Here is a 27,676-nt window from a genome sequence, read left to right on the forward strand (position 1 = left end):
CTAGTTTTGCAGCAGAAGGTAACAGACCTACAGACAATACATAATACACAAACAATATATAATCCACATCGCACAAATCATAGTTCATATGAAAGTAAACTATTTATGAAGAGTTAATTAAACCAACAGCCACAGAAAAAAAAAATTGTTTTACATCGGGGTTTTTTCTTCCACCCGGCACTATTAAACGACACCCAGAAGGCAACAGTTGAAATTCTTTATATAATGGGTGATCTAAATTTCTTAAAACTGAATGTGCTTTACTTAAAACCGGTCTATGATAAATGTCAATAGACTAGATTTGACTCCTATGACTTTTCCTGTCACCTTTACAAGGCTATTCATCTTATTCCTATTCAATTTAAATTTGTTCTTCCGGCCTAGTTTTGCGTAGCCAGACTTTCAGACTGACGGCAGAAGGTCTGGACTCCATCGCAGCTTTCATTTGCCAAAGGACTGACATGTAAAGCAACCAGTCACAGTTCGTTCGAAAATCTAAAGACAATGGCCCTACAATAACAGAATGCCGTACATCTAATAAATTATTCATTCAAGAACACTGTGCAAGTTTACTGCAACAGTGGCACCACAAACTTCACGTACTTTTGAAAATCCAGCGTTAAGTTGATCCTGGTTAGCGCTCATTGAAAACACAACAGCTTTCCTTTTCCATGAGGGGGTTTGACATCACGATGGCTTTGTTTCCATGAGGACCATTTCAGAACGTGACACACACTTCTCCAGGAAATCCTGTAGAATTCAACCAATCAGACGACGACTTTGGAACTCCTGAGGTGTGTGCCATTAGCATCAGACGTTCAGCCAACGGTACCGTATAGGGTGTATTCACACCTGCCTTGTTTGGTTTGATTGAATCAAACTCAAGTTCGTTTTCCCCCTTGGTGCGGATCTTTTGGGCAGGTGTGAATACAGCAATCGCACTCGGGTGCGGACCAAACAACCGAACCGAGACCCGGCTGAAGAGGTGGTCTCGGTGCGGTTCCAAACGAACTCTGGTACGGTTCGTTTACGGTGTGAACATGATCCGACCCACTTTCAGAAAGCACTGCGCCTTTAAGACTTTATTTGACTGCTCTTATGAGGATACTTAACAAAATGGACATTTTGCCATAATGGTGTGTGTTATTGTTCGTTCAAGCGCGAAAGAGAATTCGATTCCGGCGCGCTGTCTGTGCACGCGATACTGTTGCGCGTCTTTCTGCGCGCCATGTGTGCATCAGGACGTTCACAGACAGAGCGTTCTCTTTTGTCTTACCGCTCTTAAATGGTTTAAAAGCATGTTCTCTCCGCCGGAACCATCTTGCAGTACATCGTCGTCTTCTCAAAATCCTAAATACAACATCGTATAGAGATGACATTGTATCATATGATGCTTATTAGTTTCTTCATATTGCGTTTGTAGAGAATAACACCAAATCAGTAAAAGAACAAATAATGCATTACGAAAGATCTCCATGCTGAGCCTGTTTTTGCACTTCCTGCTTTTCCCTGCTTGAGAATTCCTGTCCAATGAATGGACGACCTTAGCACACGTGTGGTTTTGTTTACAAATTTTGGTTCACTTGAAAAAAAGAGCCGTGTGAAAGCGAACCGCACCCCCAAAAAAAAAAAAAATCAACATTGTATTTTGTCTGGATCAAAGCAAGTGAACTAGCGGACTTTCCTGGTGTGAATACACCCATAGTTAACTCAAAACCCTATAAAGCATTTCTTAATGAGATGAGTGTTCTCTGAAACTAATGTGTTGCAAATAACCATTAAAGAAATTGCCGTATATTTCTTGTCTTGGCGTTCTTCTTGTCGCCTGAGGTCTCGCCTTATTACTTGATTTGTATCTCTTGAGACCAGCTTTAGTAAAGGCCACTTACACCTCATGCACTTTTTGGAGATTTGCTTTGGTAAGAAAGCATCTGCCGTGAACATAATTGTATATGATTGTACAGTCTATATAAACAGGATGAAAGTCCCCCCCCCCCCCCCCCAGGGTCTCAGGGGTTGAGGTTCTCCTCGTCTCTAAAGCCTCTCCATCGATCCCTCCATACAGCTGCGATTCAGATCGATGAATCCCCAAATCCACCTCGCCACGCTCCAAAAGACAACAGCCCATCTCATCACACTCTAAACCTCCATGAAGGTCTTTCTCTTTGTCCCTGTGTGTGTGTGTGTGTGTGTGTGTGTGTGTGTGTGTGTGTGTGTGTGTGTGTGTGTGTGTGTGTGTGTGTGTGTCTGTGTGTGTGAAGAGGCGAAGTGAAAGAAGAAAAGTAGCTCTTTTGAAAGCGGTAGAAATGAGAGGATAGCAAAGATTTTCTCTCATGGACACGTTCACAGTTTGTTGATGAGGTTTTTACCACTTCCATTGAATTAAAGTATTTTTTGTCATAAATTTGATTCTCACAGGTTCAGATAAAGTGAAGCACCACATGTTGATCAGCTGTAATCTTCTGCTTCTTTTAGCATAAAGTAATTTGGAAAACAATCAGTAGTTTATTTCACAGCTAGTTAGTCCGTCGATGCAGCGTTGATTCAAGTACGGTTACAATTTAATGCATGTTTGAAAGTTCAGCTTAAAAGCAGGAAGTCTTGAGGCATTTTCTTGCTTACTTTTGCAAGAGAACATTGTTTATCAGGTGGAAAAATAGAGTCTTGGGACTTGTTTTTCATGCAGCACACACTTTTTTTTCTTTTGTTCATCATCCGTTGTCGTTCACGCTGAGGCAAATAACAATAATCGCACTTGCTTCTGCGCCACACTAAAAACTAAACTGAAATGACTTATAATGAAACATCATTTATCTGTCATTGCTTATTTTGCAGTCTCAGGTATGTGAATCTTTGTGGATGTTGTTTAGTTTTAGATCATTTTAAAAAATGATTGTTTTCTTTGCTTCTTGCTAAGCAGGCATCACTCTAAAGTATGCTTTATTTAAAGTTATAACCTTAAGCATTTGTGCTACAGCCAAAAAATCCTGTAGATCTGTAATAAACAAAAACTTGAGCCTACACTCACAAAAAACAACAAAAAAACATACCATGTGCTACTGTTTTCTGGACATTCTTTACTAAATACTGTTCTCCATACATTTCTGTACTTTGTAATATACTGTATTAAAGATCCATAGTACTACCATATGAGACCATCATAATATTGATTGATTTATTAGTAGTGTTTGGTTTTGGAAATTTCTTCTTTTAGAGTAACTTTTAGGGACTATTGGATGAATCTTTAGGCAGCTAATAGTAGTAACAATTCTCACTGGTAGATGGTGTAAAAATGGGTGGCAGTCAAAGGAACATTTGCTTTGACAGCCATTCGAGCAGCTGAATGAATATGTTTGCACTTGTATGACAGAAAACAATTTTGTCCCCTCAGTTTTGCCAGACATTTGGAGCACAATCACACTTTTCAATTGCAAATGATATCCCTGGGAAATGTTAACAGGCCATTTGCATGGTGAGTATGGTGTGTGTGCTATGGGTCGTGGATTATCTGGTTATGCGTTGGTCTGGTCGATGTGTATTAAATGGGCCTATAGTGCATCTACTACATCTGGACTGGCATGCATCCATATCTCTCTCTCTCTCTCTCTCTCTGTCTCTCAGCGTCCTTGACTCAATGCGTATCCTTTCTAAAAGGTTGCCTGATTTGGATGTTGTCTGCAGATTTTATGGACATCACTGCGTTTGATGGAAATGATTACGGGGTGGTGAAATAACAGGGTTATCGCGGCGGCCGCTGATTGTTGATTGGCCGCTCTCAGGGCCGCTCTGAAGAGGGCCAGCGGCTCTTTGGCTCTCTTGGGGAAATGCGCTCATTTAGAATTTTTTTTAAAAAATAACTAAAGAAAGAGGGGGAAATGTAGGACAAGACACTCTGAAATAGTGAGGAGAGATCCGTTTAGCATGAAATGCATCACTACTGTTATTGTTGATGTGATCTGTTATGTTTGTTAAGGATGGCATCAGTATTACGAGGGCCTTACTGTATGTGGGTGATTCTGTTAAGCCAATTATCTGTTAAGCCCCCTTTTTTTTCACTGCTTCTCTTTAATTACTTTTTCAAAATGATTTTTTTTTTTTTAAATGTTATATTTGCCAGAATTTCTCTGGTTTAGACTTGTCAGCTACCCTGACTTTCTTTTTCCTTTTTATTATTTTAAATAATATTGTATTTAATAAAAAAATAGATATAATACTATTAAATACATTTGAATAATTTTTCATATTTGTGAATATTATTATTATTATTATTATTATTTTATTATATTTAATTTAAAAAATAATTTTAATAATTGATTTTCGATGGAAAATAAGAAAAGAAAATTTGAACATCAGAAATGTCATTATGTTATTAAAAGTGGCTACATTACATTTTTTCTTTTAATGAAATGGTCAGTATTTGAGATAATAAGTTCAAAAATAATTAATTTTGTAGTTTTTTTTATTTAAATATATACATTCAATGTTATTTGACTGATAGCTGTTTTTGCACTAATGCCAGACTTACCATTCATTTGTTATGAATAATATTCGGGTATTAGTACATGGTTGTTTAACATATAAAACATTTTTGGATACAATTTCCATAATCATATTGTAATGATTACTGTGTTGTGGCATAAGTTTAAACATACACTGATGTTAGACCTACTGGCCACCTATGACTCATATTCAGGGTTAGTGATTTGAACAAACACATAACTCTAATTATTGTTCTATTTACATGAATGATACATTTAGCAATCAGACTTGTGATTTCTGCCTGGCAAACAATCAAACTAGAGAGAAAATCCCACAGACACACTGAGGGAGGAACTTGAGCCATATCTACATATCATCAGATACTTGTGTGTGGGCTCTTTTGAATTTTGATGTTTGTCTTTGCTCGTTAATACACTCTTATACAGATCAGGTGTGTGTGTGTGTGTGTGTGTGTGTGTGTGTGTGTGTGTGTGTGTGCGCGCACACTTGCAAATGTGTGTTGAATCGTGCCGTTATCAGGCAGTGTGTCCACGCCGTGTTACGATTTTATCTGCTTCTCGACACAGACTCCTCAATGGAACCCTTTCAGAGAACAATATACACCCGTATTACCCACAATGCAACAGGATAGCATTCCCTGGCCTTATCAGAGGATTGGAATATTCACAGAGCGATTGTGCTGCCTGCAGGTCCAGCGATCTGATGGGCAATAGAAAAGCAACAAAAGGAGAGAAATTAGAATGAAATAAGGTGTAAGAAGAACAGGTTATGAAGGAGAAAGGCAAATAGATAGATAAAAGGATAATGATTTTAAATAATATGGTTTTAAATGAAGAATGACACAAAGATACAGTGTTTGACATGCATTATAATGCCATTCCACTGAATTACATAATATTTTTGTAACGATAAAATCTATAGTGCCTTTCATACAAAAGTTAACATAAATCATTTTAAAAATGCTTATAAGAAAAATTATAAGAGGAGGACTCATTATTATTGTTATTGTAGAAATGATGAAATGGTGTGTGTGTGTGTGTGTGTGTGTGTGTGTGTATATACATATACACACAAACTTTTTTATTTATTATAATTAATTTATATGCATTTGATGTATGCAACTTGCTATGCACAATAAGTGTAGATAGATAGATAGATAGATAGACAGACAGATAGATAGATAGATAGATAGATAGATAGATAGATAGACAGACAGACAGACAGACAGACAGACAGACAGACAGACAGACAGACAGACAGATAGATAGATAGATAGATAGATAGATAGATAGATAGATAGATAGATAGATAGATGAGACTGTGTTCATCCAGCACACTGATGCGTTTCGCATGGTAATTGCCATTTACTGCATCCAAATTTGCGCAGACCATTTCAGCTGTTTTATCTCCATGTTTATTTGTTAATTGGCAATAAAATGAACATCTGCACGCTGCTCAAACACTCAGTAATGGTTTAAAAGCGCTGGGATTGGGGTCATATTCTAATGAGGAGCCGTACCCTCAGGCCTCTCATGCACACTGTCTTTCTGTCTTTCTCATGTTTAATGTCAAATTAAACTTAATCATATTTATTTTCTTAACAAATGAGTTTGGTCGTATCATGCATGATCCACGATAGAGGGCTGAACAGTTAAATCTTAGTGGTTTCAGTACACTCACATCTTAACTGTGATATGTTTAATGAGTAAATGTAAGTTAGTGGGTAATTCATTTAGATGTAAAGTCAAACTCTGCTCTCTCAGTCCAGGACCAACATGGTTTTTCAGTCACAGATACTATGGACGAGCAGTCTGTCAGACAGAGTAAAGCATGTAACTTATTGATATATTAAACACAACACGTTATTGGAGGTTTTCTGACAGGTATGTGGCATTTTATGACACACAGACGCAGTAATATTCCACCAATAATTCTTGCTCGGTACCAAGTGTCATTACTCTGCTGTGGATCATCCGTCAGCGCGTGTGTGTGTGTGACAAACACAGAGCCTGACAGCCGTTTTACACTTAACAATGACCAAGATAAAAAAATTTCTCTCTGTGTGAAATCAAAATCGACCCTGTTTACTTCAAATGTTCCTGATTTGTAAACAAACCATGCATGTTATTTCAATCATATATATATATATATATGAATTCAAATATTAAATCAATTTGTGATAGACAAACTCAAATCCCGCCTATTTTTTCTTGTTCTATGTGAATATCCCGCTTCACTCAGAAATCCATCAGAATCCATAAATAAATGGGTTGCCCACTGTGCTATGTGTACTTTTAAGATCAGATCATGGCGTACAGCGTCTGTGTGTGTGTGTGTGTGTGTGTGTGTACTGTAATTATAAACTAATTAGTGTGTGTCTGGAGGAGATACGGCTCCGTTCTAAGCTGTCTCCATGGATAACACAGAGATCGTTTGTAATTTAAATGTCAAAGTGTCTGAGAGCGTCATGAAAGGCTTGTGTGAATGTATGTGGATGGAGATGATGAAATGAGGAGAGCCACGTTCAAATGAGCATTTGAAAGATGTGTTCATTTGAGTCGATGTGTATTAATTGATACTGAGTAGGTATTAATTGAGAAATATAACAGCTTGTAATTTGTGGTTTGTTGCAGGTGCCAAATCATTTGTGTGTGGCAATGTTTGCATTTGAGAACTAGCGTACTCATTTTTTTATCTTTCAAGGTTGGGGATTGTGTAATATCAAATAGAACCACTGTTAATTCTCTTGGATGTGTTTTGGACAATGATTTAAGTGGTACAAGTATGGCTATGAAAATTTTAGGGAAGGTTAATGCTAAGACAAAATTTCTTGCCAGATGTGTTAGTTTTTTGGATTAGCAAAGTTTAAAAAAACTTGCATCATGTTTAGTGCTGTCATTTGGAGTGTTCACGTATTCTTGGATGTCCGATTTGTCTCGTTTATGACTGGTTAAGTTACAGAGATCTCAAAATAAATTGAAAGGTTGGTTTTAGGTTTTAATAGTTTTACACATGTTGATGCTTCCCATTTTAGACATCTTAAGTGGTTACCTAGAAAGCATATTTTATTATGTATTTTTCTAGGCTAAGTGAGAAACACTGTTATAATACTAGGCAGAGTCTAATGGATATTACATTATGTCGTTTCAAAACAATGTACGGTCGAAGGTCTTTTGAATAATAAGGGGCCCATGAATGGAATAAGTTGCCTAGATGTAAACAGTATGTCAAATATGGTTAGTTTTACTATGAAAGTTAAAAGTTGGCTATTAGATAAGTTGTTTTATTGATTCATTTGTATTAATGTTTTTGTGTGGATGTTTAATTGTGATTGTATATTTTGGAAATGTGTGTTCTTATTGTAGTGTTGTAAGTATAACAGTATACAGTGCCAAGATAACCTGTCTCTAGGAGTGAAGTTGTGCTTTACATCAAGGACCACAATGGAAAGAAGTTTTGTTTAAACTTTATTGTGTTGTCCTTGACAAATGAGTGTATTTTTCACTATTATTTTGTCTAATAAATCAAATCAAAATCAAATTCTGCACACTACGTAGTATATACTGCATACTGCCTACTTTTGGTTAGAGAGTCAGACTGGGAACCTGAAGGTTGCAGGTTCAAGTCTCAATACTGGCAGGAAATCACTGAGGTGTGTGTGTGTGTGTGTGTGTGTACTACTCACTGCTCCTAATGTGTGTGCACTAACTTGGATGGGTTTAATGCAGAGGTATCATTGTGTAAAATGTCTCTCTTTGTAGCAAAAACTTTGTAGTTTTTGTAGATTTTGTTATAGTTTTATTCCTATTTTGAATTAGCTTTTATTTATATATTTTTAGTTTTCATGTTAATTTTAGTCTAATGTGCTTTTGTCATTTTATTAGTTTTTTTCTTAAAAGGTTTAAGTAATTAAGTAATTTAGGTTTATTTCCATTTAATAATTTTAGTAATTTAGTAATTTTCAGTTTAATGCCAAGGCAACATTTCTATTTTAACTAATCTAACTAATATTCATATTTAATTTCAGCTTTATTGCAATTAACACACTGTAAAAAAAAAATTACATCCCCAAGTCAAAAATTTCAAGTGACCGATAACATCTACATTTTTCAATTAGTCTGACGTATTATTTCTCATTGAGCCAATGTTAACAGACTATTGCAACAAGAATTTCACTTGGGCCAATTGAAAAATTTAGATGTTATCGGTCACTTGAAATTTTTGATTTGGGAGGGTTAGAAATTTTTTACAGTGCAGAAATGTTTTTAATAGTTCTAGTTCTACGATAATAACCCTGCTCTGATAAAATAATGACTTTACCTGAAAGAAAGATCTAGTCATGGGCATTGCATCATGGGATAGAGTTTTACTGCAAGTACTACACATTTTAGCAAATGTAGTATGGAGAATTAGTATGAGTAGTATGATAGTATGCTATTCTGAACATAAGTGTCTCCTGACTTAATAGATCTCCCCCTGCTGGTAGAAAAAATAACTTTGACCAGTTTATGAAAGTAAATTCTGTCATTATTTGCTCACCCCGATGTGTTTTCATAACCTGAATTATTTTCTTTCTTCTGGCAAATGGAAAGTCCAAGCTGCTATTTCTAAGAACAGTGTCTAAGTTCCAAACGTTGGGCAAAGGTATTCTGCTGCTCTTCGCCTTTAACAAAAGAAAGTTGGGTTTCTGACAGGAACAACATGAGGGTGAATCTTTACATCTGTATGACCCGCCTGTCAAATCAGAGAGTGAGTAAAATGACAAGAAGGTGAAGCACAATGAGAGCGAGTGCTTCCTCAAAGGACAAATCAGCATTATTCTGGCTGTAGAACAAAGATGCCTGTTTCTATAGCAACAGTAGAGAAGCTGACCGCCAGTAGCCCGGCTGGAATCACTGACTGAACCGAGATGATGTTGAGACTCAATAAATGTTTTATTGACTGTTGTCATTCTACTTTATTTTGGACTTGCACTAGGGTTGGGCGATGTCTACCACTTTGTCATCAGACGATGTCTACAGTGAAACATCGCGATGGACGATGATCATTTTCCACTAGATATTTTCCTCTACATCTCATCAGCAATTTTGATTTTGGCAGGCTCTGACCACTAAGGAGCGAATGCGTTATTCAAACTGTGCTTTCGCGCTATGGCTGGCGCTGAGCCAAAGACTGACGCGCTCAGCGCTTGTCATATGTCACAACTATTCAGTGTTTTTAACCACATAATGTTTATTTTAGGTTTCAGACATTTAAACACATATAATTTATAGCAAAACAATACATTTATAGTTTGTAAAATATACAATGGTTGGTGTCTATGGAAGCAGCAATAACAATCCATTCAAATATATTTACCGACGTGTTTTATTCATATCAGATAGACAGTGCAAGTAACTATAAAGTTTACACTATTCTTCTCCCAGTTCACCGGCCACTTACTTTCATGTATTTCGGGAGAAACTGATGAATTCACGTGCTTTAATAAATCCAACAAACAGGAATCTCTGAACTGCGGCCCAAACAAACATGGCAGCGCCCATCTCCCGTTACAGATCAAGGTAATATCAATTTATAAAGGTTTTCAAACGACAAAACAAACTCACTTACACGTATTTGAGAATCGGAAAAGAAGATAGTTGATGACATGGTAAGCAAGTTTGTTAATATTTAGAAATAAAAGCGCTACATCTGTCATACAGTGCTATTTTGGCTGTGGTGAACCAAGTGGCAAGCATGACGCGTCACCATGGAAACATGGGGGGGGGGGGTAATAACATTGGGGAGGCTCAACATCGTGGTGTCTGTCAGCCATTGCGATGGACGATGGCATTGTCTTTCGGCCCAAACCTAACTTGCACTCAGCCAAGCTACAAGCACTTTGGCAGGACAAATGCACACACTGAAGAATGCATTTGCTGCATGTTCAGTTAATTAAAATGAGTTGATGCAACACGATTCTTTTTGTCACAATTTCATTTTGTGCCATTATTTAAATCAGTAAAATGGAGGCACTTTTTGTAGGCCATAACACATTGGAATTGATTATTATTTTCTAAACTAGCATCATCCATTCATGTAGTCTTTTGTTTAACACTATACTAAATGAAAGTTTGATTATATATTTCCTATTAGATGCCAGAACAAAATGTAAAAAGCCATCTCTATGAATGTGTGTTTATGCTAAAGCTTCTACCAGGATGGAGTGAGTTGAAACAGAGTGCAGATGAGAAACAGACCTGTCATAACAGATGGGTCCCGGAGCCTGAGGGACTCGTGGACTCATGTGTCCCGGGAAAACATACTGTACGCACAAATATGAGTGATTCCTCATTCATATTCTGCTGACTCATTTTTGTCACTTATTTTTGGAAATTTCATCTAATTTTGAATCAAGTCCCACGTGAGGAATGATTTCAGGATGGAATCGATTTTTGGTGTGGATATTGAAGGGGATTTTTTATTTTAGCTTTATAATAAATGCCATGACTGGTCTGTATATATATATATATATATATATATATATATATATGCATTTTTCAGTTGTAGTGTTGTCAAAAATACCAATATTTCTATATACTGTATATAATGTTATATAATACTGGGTTGGGTGAGGGAACAAAAACAAACAATTTATTAGTGTTTGGTGTCTATGACAGGTGCGATTAGTGTGTTGAGCACAGGTGTGTGAAGGTGGCCATCTTGTGCTGAGCCGCTACTGTAAGATCACAGTTCACATGTTTACAGTTCACACACACACACACACTGCAGCCCACTGGCTCACTAGAGACGCCCACACTCCGCCAGAGGGATTGTCTTTGCAGAGAACTTCTATTAATAGTCCACGGCTGCCCATCCTCTCCTCTCTTCTCCATCGCTCGCTCCTCTTCTCTCGCTTCAGCTCTTATTGCTCCGTCTCTTTGTCTTTTTCTCTCCCTCCTCGTCCTTCTCTTTCTCTGTCGTCTGTATCCCTCCTTTAAACCCCTCAGAGAGCGTGTGACCTTTGCACAGCCGGAGGGTCATCCTACAAAATGTGTGGCTTATTAACATGTTTGAATAATAAACTCAACATTGTGTTGTTATAGACATTTGTCTAAACATGTCAGCATATATTCAGTACCTTTTTTTGTATTTTAAAATATTTAAATATTTTTTCCTTGTCTTATTTTCATGCAGATTTTTGGCCTGTCATAATGGAGTTATAAAATGAATTTGTTTTTCTCCAGTCTGGATCTAAGTAAATGTATAAATGTGTATATATTTATGAAGAATTCAGACGCAAAAGCCTCTAAGTGCCATCTGAAATTTTCTTCTAGAATGATAATTTTTATCAAGCTTGTATATTTAAATGCAGTAATTTCACTTAAATGACAATGAAAAATACCTATTAATTGTCATTTAAGTGAAATTACTGAACTTAACTATACAAGGTTGATACAAATGATCATTCTAGATGAAAATTTCAGATGGCACTTAGAGGCTTTTGCGTCTGAACTCTTCATATATATATATATATATATATATATATATATATATATATATATATATATATACACACCGTATGTATATGTATATATGTATGTATATGTATATGTATATGTATGTATATGTACCTAATCTTCATATCACCTCTTTTAAAAAGACATGGCTCCTGTTTTTATGGAATGACGTTGACGATGAGTGTGTTGTGCATGTGGGATTCGTGGGGAAGGAAGAGGGCCCAGAAGAGAGATTTCGAGAGGGCGGGAGGTCATCGCTCACGACTGACTGGCTTTTTGATTTCAAGGAATGGAACTTTCTCTCGCTCTATTTCTGTCTCTATCTGTTGAGCTCCCGCTCCCGACAGTGTCCCGGGAGAACGCTGCTGTGAGAGTGTGTGTGTGTGAGTTGCTGGGTTGTGTAGATTTGTCAGCGTTTTTGACCGCTGTCTTGTGACCAGCTCAGACGCTGTTGTTGTCACTGTGCTGTTGGCGTCTGGTTTGTTTGGATTGGCACTGCAGAGAGAGACGGGAATAGAACTGGCATGGAGATAAAGAACAAGAGAGAGATAGAAGGAGATGCTATTTTGGATTAGCATACTAACATACTACTCTGTAGTGCATACTAATCATATTTGTCTTTATGAATACCTTGATAACCTACATGAACAACTACATTTTCAGTGATGTTTACAAATTAACCCAGATGCAACTTTTAACATCCCTTTATTGACACGTTAAAGGGTTAATTCACCCAAAAATGAAAATTCTGTCAGTAATTACTCACCCTCATGCTGTTCCAACCCCGTAAGACTTTCGTTCATCTTCGGAACACAAATTAAGATATTTTTGATGAAATCTGAGAGCTGTCTCTCTCCTTCTGCTTGGTAATTTCATCTGCAATCCCAGAAAAGTTAGTAAAGACATCGTTAAAATAGTCCAAGTGACTACAGTGGCTCAACCTTAAGTTTATCAAGCGATGAGAATAGTGTAACAGCGCAGCGCTTCTGGGTTGTACGTCAGAACGTAGGCTCACTATTGGCCAGCATCACACGCATCACACACATGACCAGCGTCGGCCAATAGTGAGCCTAGTGAGCTGTTACACTACGTGAACTCGCTCAGAGAATCACAGAAGAAAATGAATAGTTGAATAAAGTCATTATTTTTGGGGGGGTTTTGCGCACAAAAAAATATTCTCGTCGCTTGATAAACTTAAGGTTGAGCCACTGTAGTCACTTGGACTATTTTAACAATGTCTTTACTAACTTTTCCACTGGGATGGCAGATATCAATTACCTATCAGTCTATGAAGGAGTGAGCCAGCTCTCAGATTTAATCAAAAATATCTTAATTTGTGTTCCGAAGATGAACGAAAGTCTTACGGGGTTGGAACAACATGAGGGTGAGTGATTACTGACAGAATTTTAATTTTTGGGTGAATTAACCCTTTAAGTGCACTAACACATGTTAGGATAATAAAAAAAAATTACCATATTTATTTCTTAGACTATAATAACTTCAGTCGCTGAACTATTCAACAAGCATAGTTATTGTATAAACAATAACATACTACTATTTGAAACATTTAGCATACATTTTTCATATATTAAAAAATGTACTATGCATTATGCAGTATGTTAGATTGGATTTAGATGAAAGTTTATTGTCATTCCAGCTATAATACAGATATACAGTAGAATGAAATGTCATTTCGCTTGGTGTGCAGTTTTCAAAAAGTATTAATATAGAAGAAACATCATATCTCCAAAAATGCTACTTTTCATGAAATGGATTTTTTTTTTTTTTTTATAATTAAACATTGCGCTGTCAGAGTTGATATTGTGAATTTATAAATGGTCAGACACTTGCATGTGTCATTATATTATTAACATTTTACCAAAATCAAGCTCAAAGAGAGTTACATGCAAGGTTTTTGAATTTCAAATCACATTGTTTTGTTTTTTTTCAACACACAGGTTATACTGGAGCTGATAAAAATCAATCCTCATATTCTGATAAATATATAAGATATATAACATGCACAATATTATTTTGAGTATTCCAAACATATAGAAATTCTGCATTCTGCATGCTCCAGAAAAAATAAGAGGAAAGCCGTGAAATCCGAGCAGTTTTACCCTTGATGTGGCGTCCCCTGTGTGAATGTGAGGTATAAACCAGAGGAGGAGAGAGGGAGGAGATCAGACACGACCCCCGTGAGACATCAGACCGCAGGGGCTCTGTGTGTGTGTGTGTGTGTGTGTGTGTGTGTGTGTGTGTGTGTGTGTGTGTGTGTGTGTGTGTGTGTGTGTGTGTGAGCGCTGGCATCAGGACAGAGGAATATGCTGCTCTAAACCAGTTGAAACAGTCCTACGCAAACAATATAGCAGCACATCACGTCTACTGAGAGATACTACAGCACATTAATACTTATCCATTCATATCACAGCCACACACACAACATCACTCGCATTTACTCAACATTCTGATGGTTTTGTACTCTAAAATATGTCAAGTTATGTTTCTAGGGAACATCCTTTGGTCTATTTTAGCTTGTTCCGTCATGGATTTTTCTCATATTTTGGAAGAAATTCTAGCACACCACTTTATACTGTTTCCAATATTAGAAATGAGATTTATGAGGAAACTTATATACAGTAAGTGGCATAAAAACTTTCAGATATCTGATCTACTAAATGTGATGAATTATATAAAGAATACGGAAATTCTGTACTAAAGCAATGAGTACTAAGACAAACAGACTACTGAGGTACAATAGTTTTTTCGCTTCAATTTACTAAAGATTATGTATGTTATTGACCTTATTTGTTTTTATTGAGTGTGTGTGTGTGTGTGAGTGAGTGAGTGAGTGAGTGAGTGAGTTAGTGATTGAGTGAGTGAGTGAGTGAGTGAGTGAGTGAGTGAGTGAGTGAGTGAGTGAGTGTGAGTGTGAGTGTGTGTGTGTGTGTGTGTGTGTGTGTGTGAGTGAGTGAGTTAGTGATTGAGGGTGTGAGTGAGTGTGTCTGTGTGTGTGTGTGTGTGTGTGTGTGTGTGTGTGTGTGTGTGTGTGTGTGTGTGTGTGTGTGTGTGTGTGTGAGTGAGTGAGTTAGTGATTGAGGGTGTGAGTGTGAGTGAGTGAGTGAGTGTGTGATTGAGGGTCAAAACTAATGGCAGGTGTAGTTTCAGGGTTATGTTTCATCTTATATGTGAAGATTCAGAGTTATGTATTTAATGAAAGGCACAGTCTTTATGCTTCATGAGCAGATGTCAGCAGCAAATCCCTAATTCAGCAAACAAAAAAAGACATGCATGCGACAGCAAATACAAAACCACAACAGACAGCTTCAGAACAAATTACAATTACCTTCTCATGACAGCGCCCTCAGGACAGGGATGTGTTTTCATTATTGCTTTATTTTCTTAGGAAATAACTGAGCTGATAAGGACAACTTTTGTTGGTCTCGCATAGAAACAATAATACAGAAAGCAGGTGAATCAAAATGATAAGACTGGAAGGTTATTAATGATCCTCAAAGCAGTAATTTTGACAAATGTTTACGTGATTTTTGTTTTGTTTTATTTTAGGAAAATGACATCCAGTACTACGACTCCAAAGCCGACTCGGATGTTGTAAGTGATTTTTTTATTTGTTTTGTGCTGCTTCAAATGAAAACTGTTCATTTTTGTTTGTGTTTGCTCGTCACAAGTCCTTTCATGTCTGTTTTTTTTTATTAAATTGCTTTTTGAGGTTTTGATAATAATAGGTGTTCATGTTTTTCTTCAGAAACCTTAAAGTGTGTCATCGGATAAGACTAAATTTGGGTTAGGCCACAAAACTGTATATATAAAACAGAATATATAAAACAGTCATATACAGTGTATATGTATTCAGTCTAGTTAATCTATTATTATTTCAAAAGTTATGCATGTTCAATTTTGATTAACATTTATTTGTATTATATAATATTTTAATAATATTTATGTATTGTTATTTGTATTATTATTACTATTCATAATATAAAAAAGTAATGCAAACTGCAGTTTTTTTGCCAGTAAGAAATATTTATTATATATTTTTATTACATATTTGACAATGTGCTTGTTTGGTTTCCTTACATTCGAGTTATTGTCACACAAAGCTTGAAATTGGTACAGATTATATTGAGAAACATGTGAGACGATGTTGATACTTAAAACTGAATGCTTTAATATAAGAGTAAGATAATGTAAGTTATAATAGAGCAACTAAATTCTTCTCTGGGACACAAATATACACGTCACCGTATTTGAATGTATCATATACTCAGTAACAACCTTTCATTGTATAAGTGAAGGGTCACGGCGACTCTCTTCTTCGGCTGATTGATTTCACACTGTGGAGAAGGACACCGTTATATCAAGCCGGATGAGTAGAGGAGGAATGGAGGCTCAATGAGAGAGAGAGAGAGAGAGAGAGAGAGAGAGAGAGAGAGAGAGAGAGAGAGAGAGAGAGAGAAGGAAAAGTATGGAGCCCAAGAAGTCATAAATCAGAGTGTGATTTTGTGCGGTGGAAGCGGCATGTGTGTGATTAATGATTCAGCACTTTAGGGGCTGTCAACGTCTCTAATTGGAGGACATCGCTCATCGTTAAAGGGGCCAAGGGGACGGCGACCCACCTGAGACACTCGTGACCCCTACCTCGCTCCCTACCGGCCCGAGAAACATGGGGGCAGAAAGTGCGCAGAGCTTGATTCCTTCATACGCTCAACTGCAGACACACACCTGCATATCTCCAGAAACAATTATCAATGGACAGCTTCTACTATATTAATGCAATTAAGGGAACTGTAGAACTTTAGAAAATATTTGCAAATCCTTGGTTACGCTACTTTTAAAATTCCAGGTGGTAAACGGGTATCTAAAAGTACTCAAAACTAAAGAAAATAAATTGTAAAGTTAAAAACTCATAGTACATGATCATAATCCAATGGCTTCATTTTTAATTGATTATGTCACCATTGGTCCAAAAGCACTAAGTTGTTTACATTCAAACACCAACATCTGCCTGCTGGCTCTCAGTTGCCAAGTCCTCTGATGGACAAATAACAGAGGAGTTCGAGGTTCACAAATGCCATGTACATGCTAGAGGAGAGAAAAGACACAGGATAGATGTTTTGTATCTTTTTTTGTGTTGCAGCTTTTAAAATAGAACTACTAAAATTGGAAAATGACATTAGGACAGGTTGAACACAGTTGCACATCCATGCAGCTAGAGATGAAACGGTATGAAAATGTCTTATCATGATTATAGAGGCCAAAATGTTTTGTTAAAATGTGCTGGAAATGTTCCAAAAGTACTCATAGACACACTGAAATCATTTCACCAAGTTTTATGTTGAAATCCAACAAACTACAAATAGAACAGTATTACGGACATGTCATCTGAGGACTAATTCTCATTTTCCTCAGTTATTTAGCTTTTTTTCCAGATTCAATCATAGGCTCATTCTTACGTACTAGAGCATGTTCGCACATGCACACTTAAAAAACGACGATTTAAATCTCTTGACAAACTAAAAGATGTAAATGACAATTGTATGTATTCTAAATGAAATATATAGAATGTACTGAATGCCAGCATACTTATTTTGTTCAAGGTAATGATTTATTAAGTGCACATGCAAACAAGAAACTCTGCTTCTAACCACAGATCGAGAGCTGACGTTCCAACCTCACAACTTTGCGATGCTGTTTGCGATTGTTCATTGGAACTAAGTTTTCGGGAAACACCGACTTGTTGAACTATGCTGATAACAATGAAAAATTGTGACTATAGTTGGCTAATGATGCTTTCGGGAAACGCACCCCAGAGTGTTACTGGCAGACTGGAACGAGAGGTGCTGCAATAAAGTAAAAAATGTGCAAAATAATGTGTTTTTTAATATTTAAGCATGAAACCTATAGTAAAAGGGCATAATATGGCCTCTTTAAATAGTAAGAAGATCTGCACTTTGAGCAGGGTTTAGAAAATCAAATGAGGCTGTTGTCTATGTTTATAAACATAATTGTTGAGTTTATATTGCTAAATTTGGACTGTCACACACATGCAAACTCATATGCACACTCTTAAAAGGCAAAAGTGTTAAGGTGCGATTGAGAGAGTCCTCAAAATGTCATTTTTGTTTCTCTCAACCTTTAATTAAACCTTCAAAACAGGATGATAAAATTAACAAATGAGGTAATGAATGGAGTTAAACAGGTGGTCTATGGACGGGGCGAATGAACCAATCAGTGCGTCCTGTGTGGATTTTGAGCTCCTAATTAGAAGCTGTCTTGGGTAATTATGACTGGGCTCGACTGACAGTAAAAAACACTCGAGTGAAGGATAGTCAGGTGGAAGAATAAACAAATAAAGGACATCGAGCTGAGATCCCCTCAAAGACGACGTTTCCAAATCAGTTGCCTGAAACGTGTCTAAACGAGCAGAAAATGGGGTGTAATTGTGTGTGCCGGTGATGTGTTTTCTCTGAAAAACACAGACATGTTTGTTATCAGGGTGATGCGGTCATTTATAGCATTCCTTCAGTTTAATCTCTCGGTTTAACAAGCAGACAGCAGGAGTTTCAAGTGATTTTGTGCATCAAATCAAAATGGAATTTTTTATAAATGTTGTTTTAAAGAAATTCAATGTTTGTTTTCATATTAAGGCATTGCAAATTCCTCCACGTCTGAAGCCGCTTTTCTTTTTTGGTGGTGTAACCGTGGCCGTATGTGTACCACTCAACATTATTATTATTATTATTTTCTGTTCTGTTCAATGTGCTGTTGCACCCAGAAATGTCACCTTACTGAAGTAAAATGCTTTGCAAATGTCATTTTCATGTTGGCTTTATTCAGAAGAGCTTACTAGCTTTCAACTCTTGCTATTTCTGCAGTAAATAGAATGTACGTTGAATGCAGAATGAAAATGTTGTCTATGCTTGGAAAAACAACATGACCTGTACGTTTGCCAAAATATGCATTGCACAACCATGCACACTGAATACTGTATCCCACAATGCAATGTCCTCGACTTGATCTTCTATTTCCAGTGCGACAAAAGAACCGCCACCATTGTAGTAATATCAGACACCATTTTAGCATCATCTTGACTCATTATTTGATACGAATGTCAAAAGTTATTTAAAAACTAAGGGCCAGAATTACTAAACAGAGCAAATTAGTGTGAGAGCCCAATTCCCAGAAAGCGCCAATAGGATGCATAAGGATGTAGTGTAACGACGACGTGTAAACTAATAATTGTTGCAAACTGGTACTACCAACAAAATATTAGTGCATTCCTGGAACTGGGCGTCGTTACACTACATCCTTATGCATCGCTTTCTGCCAGGACTTTTACGTGCTTTTCCCAAATCACAGAAGTGACCTCGACGACCGGGTTAGCGGTAGCATTAGCCATCAGGCAAGTGTTATTTAAATAAACTCCTGATGTACTTACAAATGTACTACTGTAGAAGTTTGGTACCATTCTGGGCATTATTAGTGGGGTAATTTAAGAGATACAATTAGCGGATCCATTAGCGCCTGCACTAACCCATCCGGCTGATATCTCTATATAAGCTCTAACTTTAATAATGTTCGACCGAGGGAAAAAAGGCTTCTGGGGAGGGTGTTTGGCTCGAGGTCATGGTGCAAAGGACCCTAGGTTGATTTTACTCCGAACCATCCCTTTAAAGAACAAAGATGCAGCCGGATCATTTCCATAATGACCAACACAATCTATTAAGAGCAACGCAAGTGTGTAGTTTAAGAAATGTTTTTATTGGGTGGTAAATAATGCCGCAAATACCAGTAAATTGATGAGCGCAAACCTTAGTAAATCAGCTTATGTGATTCATTTAAATACACTCCTCACATAAATTTTGCATCTGAAAGGGAAACTCCTACAAATGCATATGCAATAATGTCAGCCGCAAAAATAAACCTTTTCAGTGCTAGTTTTTCACTGTCTTTAGTAAATCCTGACCGTAGTTTTTTAATGCCAAAAAAGGGTTTGTGCTGGCGCAAGCTGTTAGTAAATCTGGCCCTGTGGTTAATCCTGTTAGTTTAGGTGAGCTGATCTAGGTCCTGGTTTCAACTATAATCATGACCTACTAAAGATTTTCTGATTATTAACGCTCTGAATCATGTATGAAACTGCAGCCAAAACAGTAACTGGAGTCAGATGTGAACTAGTCATGAGTAAATACAATGCGTTGTGTCATCTTAAATGATTTACCACCAAAACTGAAAGGAATGCCATTTCCAAGAGGTTATTTGTATCATATTTGTGCGCCTGCGTGTTCATGTCTTATTGAGGGGTATCACGAAACCACCGTCTCCATGTTCGGCCCGACAACAGTTTATAATTGCATTTTAATAGACAATTAAAGGCAGGCCATAAATCAGTCGTCACTTGGCAGGAGGCTTGAAGTTAATTTTGAGGAAAACAAAAAAACAAACAGTGTTTACTACGTCAACCCCAATTAACTCCTGCCTCTCTATTACTGTACACCGTACTTCACCTTGCCATGAAGGCGAGGGTTTGATTGTGAGATGAAGAATTAAACAGAAAGAGAAAAAATTAATGAACCACAGTGAGTGAAAAATGACTGAATAATGACAATTATTGCAGAAAAGGTCAGACTGTAGATTATTTTGCGTTTTAATCCAGTCTTGTGTTTCATATAATGAAAGGGATATGCATGATGATTATTATTTTAGGTTTGTTTGTCACACTGGAAATGTACGGTAAAGTTGAGTGCATTGCATTTTGGGATACTGGATGTATCCTGCACATTTTGGCAAATGTAGTTGGTATTCCGATTGAATATTGCACATAGTATACATACTGCAAAAAAATTATGGAAGAAGGCCATTCCACTACGTAAATGCAATTAGCATGCAGTTTACGGATAGACTTAATTATTATGCTCAGCATACATTCAGAATGAGGTATTTTATGAATACACACCATTAAAATCCAGTGATTATACCATTTATGCTGCCTTGATACTTTCAGTCACTGAAGTTCTTTCAAAGGCAGACTTTTTCCGTGCTGAATTTGACTCAAGATGCATTAAAATGCTAATTATCAGCCTGTGTGGCGGACTCAAGACTCTAGAGCAGCCGTCATTCGACAATCATTGTGGTGATTTATTGACAGGGTTAATCGCCTGAAGGACTTCAATGCAAATGCGATAGCCATCGCCGACGCTAATTGATTTTCTGCAATTTACGAACACTTTGATACCTGCTGTTGTGTCGTGGATGAATAGACTGGCGATGTATTACGGCTTTTCCTCCAAAGAGCTCCACCTTTGAGTTGTGGAGGCAGGATTACCCCTGTCATGTCTGTGTAATTAGTGTTTGTCTAATTAATCATGAATGCATGTGTGTGTGTGTGTGTGTGTGTCTAAATGATTTTCTGCACAAAGGTTTGCTGTGTGTCAGTCAATGCATTCGGCTTGTGTGTGTGTGTGTGTGTGTGAGGGTGTTGATGTTTCTCTGGTTCTTCTCGTTGCAGCCGGATGATGATGATGGAGAAAACCTCTTGGAAAACCCAAACTCTCTTTCTTTGGAGTTTGTGGAGGACCTCAACTTCAAGAATAAAGTCAACTACTCGTATACGGCTGTACAGATTCCTACTGACATCTACAAAGGCTGTGAGTGCTGTCAACAAACATACAGTAGCGTTCAAAAGTTTGAGGTCAGGAAGATGTTTTTTTTATGGAATAAATACTTTTTTTCAGCAAGGACGCATTAAATTAAGCTTGATACAAAAAAATATATTTCAAATAAACGCTGTTCCTTTGAACTTTCTATTCAATAAAGAATCCTGAAAAAAATGAATGACAGTTTCCACAAATATATGAAGCAGCACAACTGTTTTCAACATTGTTTCTTGAGCAGCAAATAGAATGATTTCTAAAGGATCGTGTGACACTGAAGACTTTATATTTCACAATGTTTACTGTTTTTATTTTATTTTTTATCAAATAAATGCAGCCTTAATGAGCAGCATTTCAAAAACTTTAAAAACTCTTTCAGCGGTAGGTGTATTAATAAACGTTTTGTCATGTTCTCCAGTCAAGTCAAGTCAAGTCATCTTCATTTATATAGCGCTTTTAACAATGTAGATTGTTCCAAAGCAGCTTTGCAATGGTAATAGGATATTAAAGTAGTGTTTTGGCTTTATAGCAGCTCTAGAATAAAGTTATTGTCCAGCTAAAGTTTGTTTTGATTGATTCACTTCCATCGCAACAATCATTAGTTATTAACTTTGGGGCCGCTAACACGACACCGTTTTAACAGAAAACACTTAAGTTCTTTCTGCGCAAACTTCAAAAACGCGAACCAGTGAGAACGCTGATGGCGTGCACATGCGTATTACGAGTTCAGTCCATAGGTATGTGCGTTTGAATATATGTGCGCAGGCGTGTAGTCCTTCCCTACAAATCAACCCTCAACATACTACTTGTCTGGCCTTAAAATTTATAATACAGAATTTTTATCACTTCCACGTAGCCACGCGAACCGGAACAACGCTTTATCTGTAGAGAGGTAAAGGGAGGGGAGGGAGGCCTTCACAGGGAAGAGCTTACTCCATACAGTAACATCTTGATCAGTTAGTTTTGCTTCAGAGCCCTAATTTTCCATTGTGGCTAAACATAGTCTCAAAATTGTTCATCCTTCAAAAGTAAACTTAAAAACAAGTAAATGGGAAAATTGATCTTGCATCTTGTATTATTCTAGATCACATTTTACTTACAACTGGTTTTTGAGGATGATGGCATGTCACATAACTATTTGTGCACCCAAATAGAGTTTGATTAGACACACCGTTTGACATCCAGAACACGTGCATGAAAACACTATGCATGAAAACATTCTTAGATACATTAAAGGTCAGATCAGGTAGAGATGGCTCCTTATACTGTGCTTTTCCTTTTATTACAGTGTATAATGATCACTGGCTGTGTTGCTGTACTGTTTAGTAGGATTTATTTGGACGTTTTACCTCTTTCACAGTGGGAATTCAAGTGTTACTGAAGCGTTTTCCTCTCTCGTTTTAAGCCAAGTATCTGAAAATATCCAGCGGTTGGTGTACGTGGTTTGTGATATCTGTCTGTCTGATGTCTGTGGAGGATTTCAGAACTGAATCACAGTCTTGTATCTACGATAACGTCTCCTGGGAATCCTTTGAGCGGAAATGATAGCAAGATTCACTCTGAATGTTCTTAAAGGGGCACAGAACGGTCTAATGACAGGCAATTTTAAACTACACATAGTATATATAATATATAAACTAGTTTTTTTACGTTAAGAGTACAGCTTTAGGAGACAAATGTTGGCTCTTTTGGTGTTTAGAAAGTGTTTCTGTGCCTCTCAGTTATTTGTTAGTGTGTTGACTAGGACAGATGTTTGTAGAATATCCTGAGCGACTCCTTCATCTGTCTGTGGATGTTGTATAGGCTTATGGGTAATGGATGATTGCTGGAAGATGAATGCTGGCAGAGTGTGATCAAACATTTGGACGTTGTTACTTTTGCTCTGCTGTAATACATAACCATCACATGTCACTGTACGAGGCTCTCTGAAAAGCAGGGATCAGGCTCTCTTTGATGCACAGCATTGATGTTTCTTTGACCAAGAACAATTACACAGCTTACTTGAGGAGGAGTTGTGCAACTGTGAACTGAATATATTTCAACTGTGTTCTAGATGAATATTTGCTATAAAATGAATAAATAGAAATAAAATAGAAGTAAAACACATTGAAGCCATAGCCTAGCGGTTTTAACACGCGCTTTTATCCGGCCAAATCCTGTCTCACCGTCAAATCCGATCCTCCTTAGACCCTAAAGCAATTCCACGAGCTGAAAGAACTTATTTATTTGGTTTTTTAGGGAATTTGCTATTTGGTACCCAATTAGAAAACAGTTTTTATGACAAAAAAAGTTGTATTTTATTACAAAGAATTTTTATCTTATTTTATTATTCATTTTGCTTTCATTTTGGCCACATTAAGTCCTGGTCTTGAATAATATATTTTTTTTTTTTTATTAAATTTATTTCGGCTAGTTTTCTCATTTTCTTTTAGTTTAAGTTGAAGTACTCGGATAACTAAAACCTAAAACTATATAGATATATTTAAAAAGCATAAATAAAAGAGACAAAAACAAATGACAAAACAAAATTACTAAAACTTTTACTAAAATTAAAATGAAAACAGAAAATATAAAAATAAAATCTAATTCAGAATATTAACAAAAACTAATAAAATAGCAGTGATACTAAAATAACACTGATATTAAACAAAAAGAAGACAAACATCTTCCCCTTAATGTGCAAATTTTAATCTGACTTTATCCTGACATATCCTGTTTCTGCCATAGTTTTCTGTCCTTTCTATAATATATAATATGAATAAAAAGGTAACCTTCACTATTAACTAGGAGTTGTCCCTCATAAACTCCTAATTACGGCTCATTGATAGTAAGTAAGGTATTGTTGTAGTGGTTATGTTTAGGTATGGGGTGGGGTTAAGGGATCTAGAATATATTATTTATTATTTATTTATATAACAGTAAGTTTTGCAACAAATTCTTTACATTAGAGATGCACTGACCATTTTAATCAGTAAGGTTTTAGAGGTCTTGACTGTCCTCTGTAATGTCACGTGACCGTGGGCTCATGGGAATTGTAGTTCAATAAAGGCATGAGTGATAACCTCTCCACCTCTCTGCAGCTCAGGCTGCTAATTTGGCTTAAAGGACAGTCGAGGATGAGAAGGTAAAGCAGTATTAGCAGTCTGGTAAAAAAAAAAAATGTCTGGGAACAGGGATTAAACATTTCCATGGCAACGGAAGATGTCCTGACCTGACACTCGGAGGGTTAAGAGTTCAACGGATGAAACACATCTAGATAAATGGGAATGAGAGAGTGGAGCTTGTAGATAGTCCCACAAAGTAAATTCAACTGAAGAAGAAAAAATTAAACTCCATCTGCCTGACTTCATGCCTAACACCCGTAACCGTGGTAAAATCACTGTACCGGGCTTATATAAAACCAAAATTAAATCCAAAATTTACTTTATTAATGTATGTTCCTGGTCTTACTGGGTCTGTAGATTTAGTCAACTAGACTAAAACTAAAACTAAAAGACCAGACCACATCATCATGAACCCAACCTAAAACTAAAAGATTTCAGATGACATAAAGTCCCGGACGAGCCCTCACTTGTTACGAGCCTCCTTAAAAGTCTGGTTAAAGAAGGCAGGTGTAAGGACCACCCATTGGCCCAAAGACGGAATCCAACGGTCTGGGCGAAGGTATAATGCGTGTATGTCTTTTCAGCGCTCCAGTGAAGTTCACTTAATTTATTGGAATTTAGTTCCAATATTGCTTTAGCTCTACACTTAATCTGACTCCAATTTCAAATGATAACCAAATTTAGATTGTGTTTCTGATTAGAAAATAGTCATAAATATTGATTATTAATTCATTTAGATCTTTGATTATTCGGAGTATCCCATACTTTCAATTATTCATTCATTAAGGGACCCGATGCCGCACAGAGTCACACGCCCCGGGTTTACGTGGATTTCACGGACACAGCCTCGCCAGTCTGATCTTGGTCAGAGGGTGCAGGGTTTGCTAATACCTCTTAAGTCGGTTGCCTACTGCTCACTCATACAAAAAAGTGTAGTTTATTTAGCCACTTCCGTACAACTTGCCAAGTCAGTGATAGACAGAAATCAAAAGGTCTTCAAATGACGTGCCTACTGCTCCATTCATCTGCGCCTTTAGTTTGACCTATCCTGGACACAGAGCTGCGGTAGCGCCAGCCTCCTCATAATCTACTAAAATAATGATTTCAGAAAACTTCAGAATAACTCAAGATGTAACATTTATTTGTCAGGTAAAAATGTATCATGCCAAATACACAACACTGTAAAAAAAAAATGACATCCCCAAGTCAAAAATTTCAAGTGACCGATAACATCTAAATTTTTCAATTAGTCTGACGTATTATTTCTCATTGAGCCAATGTTAACAGACTATTGCAACAAGAATTTCACTTGGGCCAATTGAAAAATTTAGATGTTATCGGTCACTTGAAATTTTTGATTTGGGAGGGTTCGAAATTTTTTACAGTGAAGTAAATGATTAAAAGCCAATTCAGAAATAATAAATACATAACATCAGTTACTCAAAGATGACTCTAAAAGTAAGCAATGCATTCCTGACAGAGAACAGGAAAACACTGAAACAGCACTGTATGGGGGATGTTCCTGGTTAAAGGGTCCCAAAGACTGCTCTGTCACCTACCCTTAAATACCCAGACCAGAACAAAAGAGTTGTACCAATATTTTTGGGTCAATTCATGTACCCCAGGGGGTAACACCTGGTTTTGGGGGAGAGGGGATATATCTTGAAGAGACATCACCCAAAGAGGAGAACAGGATTCTCCTAAGTTCTCAATCTTTCACATTAAACCAATGACTGCAATGAAATTAAGACCATTTTACCAATCGCACCGAGACATTTAAAATGATACCAAACATGAAAAGGAAAAACAATAGATTCACAAGATACATCATATGTGATATATAGACATTCTTAGGGAACTTTTGGTGACTTGACTCAGGGAGAGAGGAAGGGAGGAGGGAGAGGGGGATGCAGAGATAAGGAAGGAGAAAAGTTTGGACAGGACAATGTCCTGTGCTCTGTCTTTGCTATCTTCTGTCCAGGGTGCGTTTTATGGCTTTATTGCAGGGTGAGTTTTATCTTAGCAGGAAAATCAGTTCTTACACAGGTAACCCAAAGTTAAGAAGAGAACACAGAAACACTCCTATTTCCAGGTCCCAGTTCAACAAACACAAGTCCACAAGATCTTAGTGGGGAATAAAAAAAGTAGATTCTTTTTTTTTAGTTGACATAAATGACATGTTTAAAAACTAAATGGCATTTTAGTCAAAAGACTACGACTAAAACTAATTCAATTTGCTGTCAAAATGAACACTGGTTTATATAAGGACAGATAGTTAGTATAGGAAATGTTTTTATACATTAGTCATATTCATGAGTGTCTGGTACAGTCCATAAAAGAGAAGCTTCTTGATTGTCCGGGATTGTTGAGGTTTTCTCTTGAAAGTTAGAGTTAGAGTTAGAGTGCTGCTATCTTTGCTCTTACAGCCATTAAAACATTGTGCATTTCCCAGAAGCATATATTATAATATTCGTAAGTTATATAGCATCTGTGTGCATATCATAAAACCAATCCAAGGCTTAGTTTTACCACAGATGAGCAAAGAAAACACTACTGCTGCTACTGACCGCAGGATTGAAGATAGTTTAGTCTGTCTAAACAAAAGTCAGTATTTACATAAAACATGTTCCACATCCTGACCAATGCTCTCCTTCAAGTAATGTGCAAATGTATTGAGACGGACCTAGAGTTTTGCTCCAGCCGTGATCAAGCACACCTGAACCAGCTAAACAAGGTCTTCTAGGGCTACGTCTGCATTAATCCGGATACGTTTTCGTTTCACACTAGCTTTTCAAACATTTTCCAAATGCTTCTCATCCACACTGAAACGTCAGAAAACACCAAATTAACCTTATTGTGCATGCGAAAAACCTCAGAAACGCTTGCTTAGATTATACAGACG

The 27,676-nt window shown here is 37.0% G+C and overlaps 1 protein-coding gene across 2 annotated transcripts in view; it reads left to right on the plus strand.

Annotated features, from left to right (window-relative positions):
• The window catches only part of cacna2d2a (calcium channel, voltage-dependent, alpha 2/delta subunit 2a), a 214,887-nt gene that overhangs the window by 115,475 nt on the left and 71,736 nt on the right, over positions 1-27,676 (plus strand). For both annotated transcript variants that reach the window (XM_084128533.1, XM_084128532.1), the window contains exons 5-6: positions 15,567-15,611; positions 21,526-21,664. In XM_084128533.1, the coding sequence (XP_083984659.1) occupies positions 15,567-15,611; positions 21,526-21,664 (184 nt within the window). The remainder of the gene's footprint in view (positions 1-15,566; positions 15,612-21,525; positions 21,665-27,676) is intronic.

This window comes from Abramis brama (genome assembly GCF_963993115.1).
Source record: "Abramis brama genome assembly, chromosome: 11".
In the NCBI taxonomy this organism is placed as follows: Eukaryota; Metazoa; Chordata; class Actinopteri; order Cypriniformes; family Leuciscidae; genus Abramis; species Abramis brama.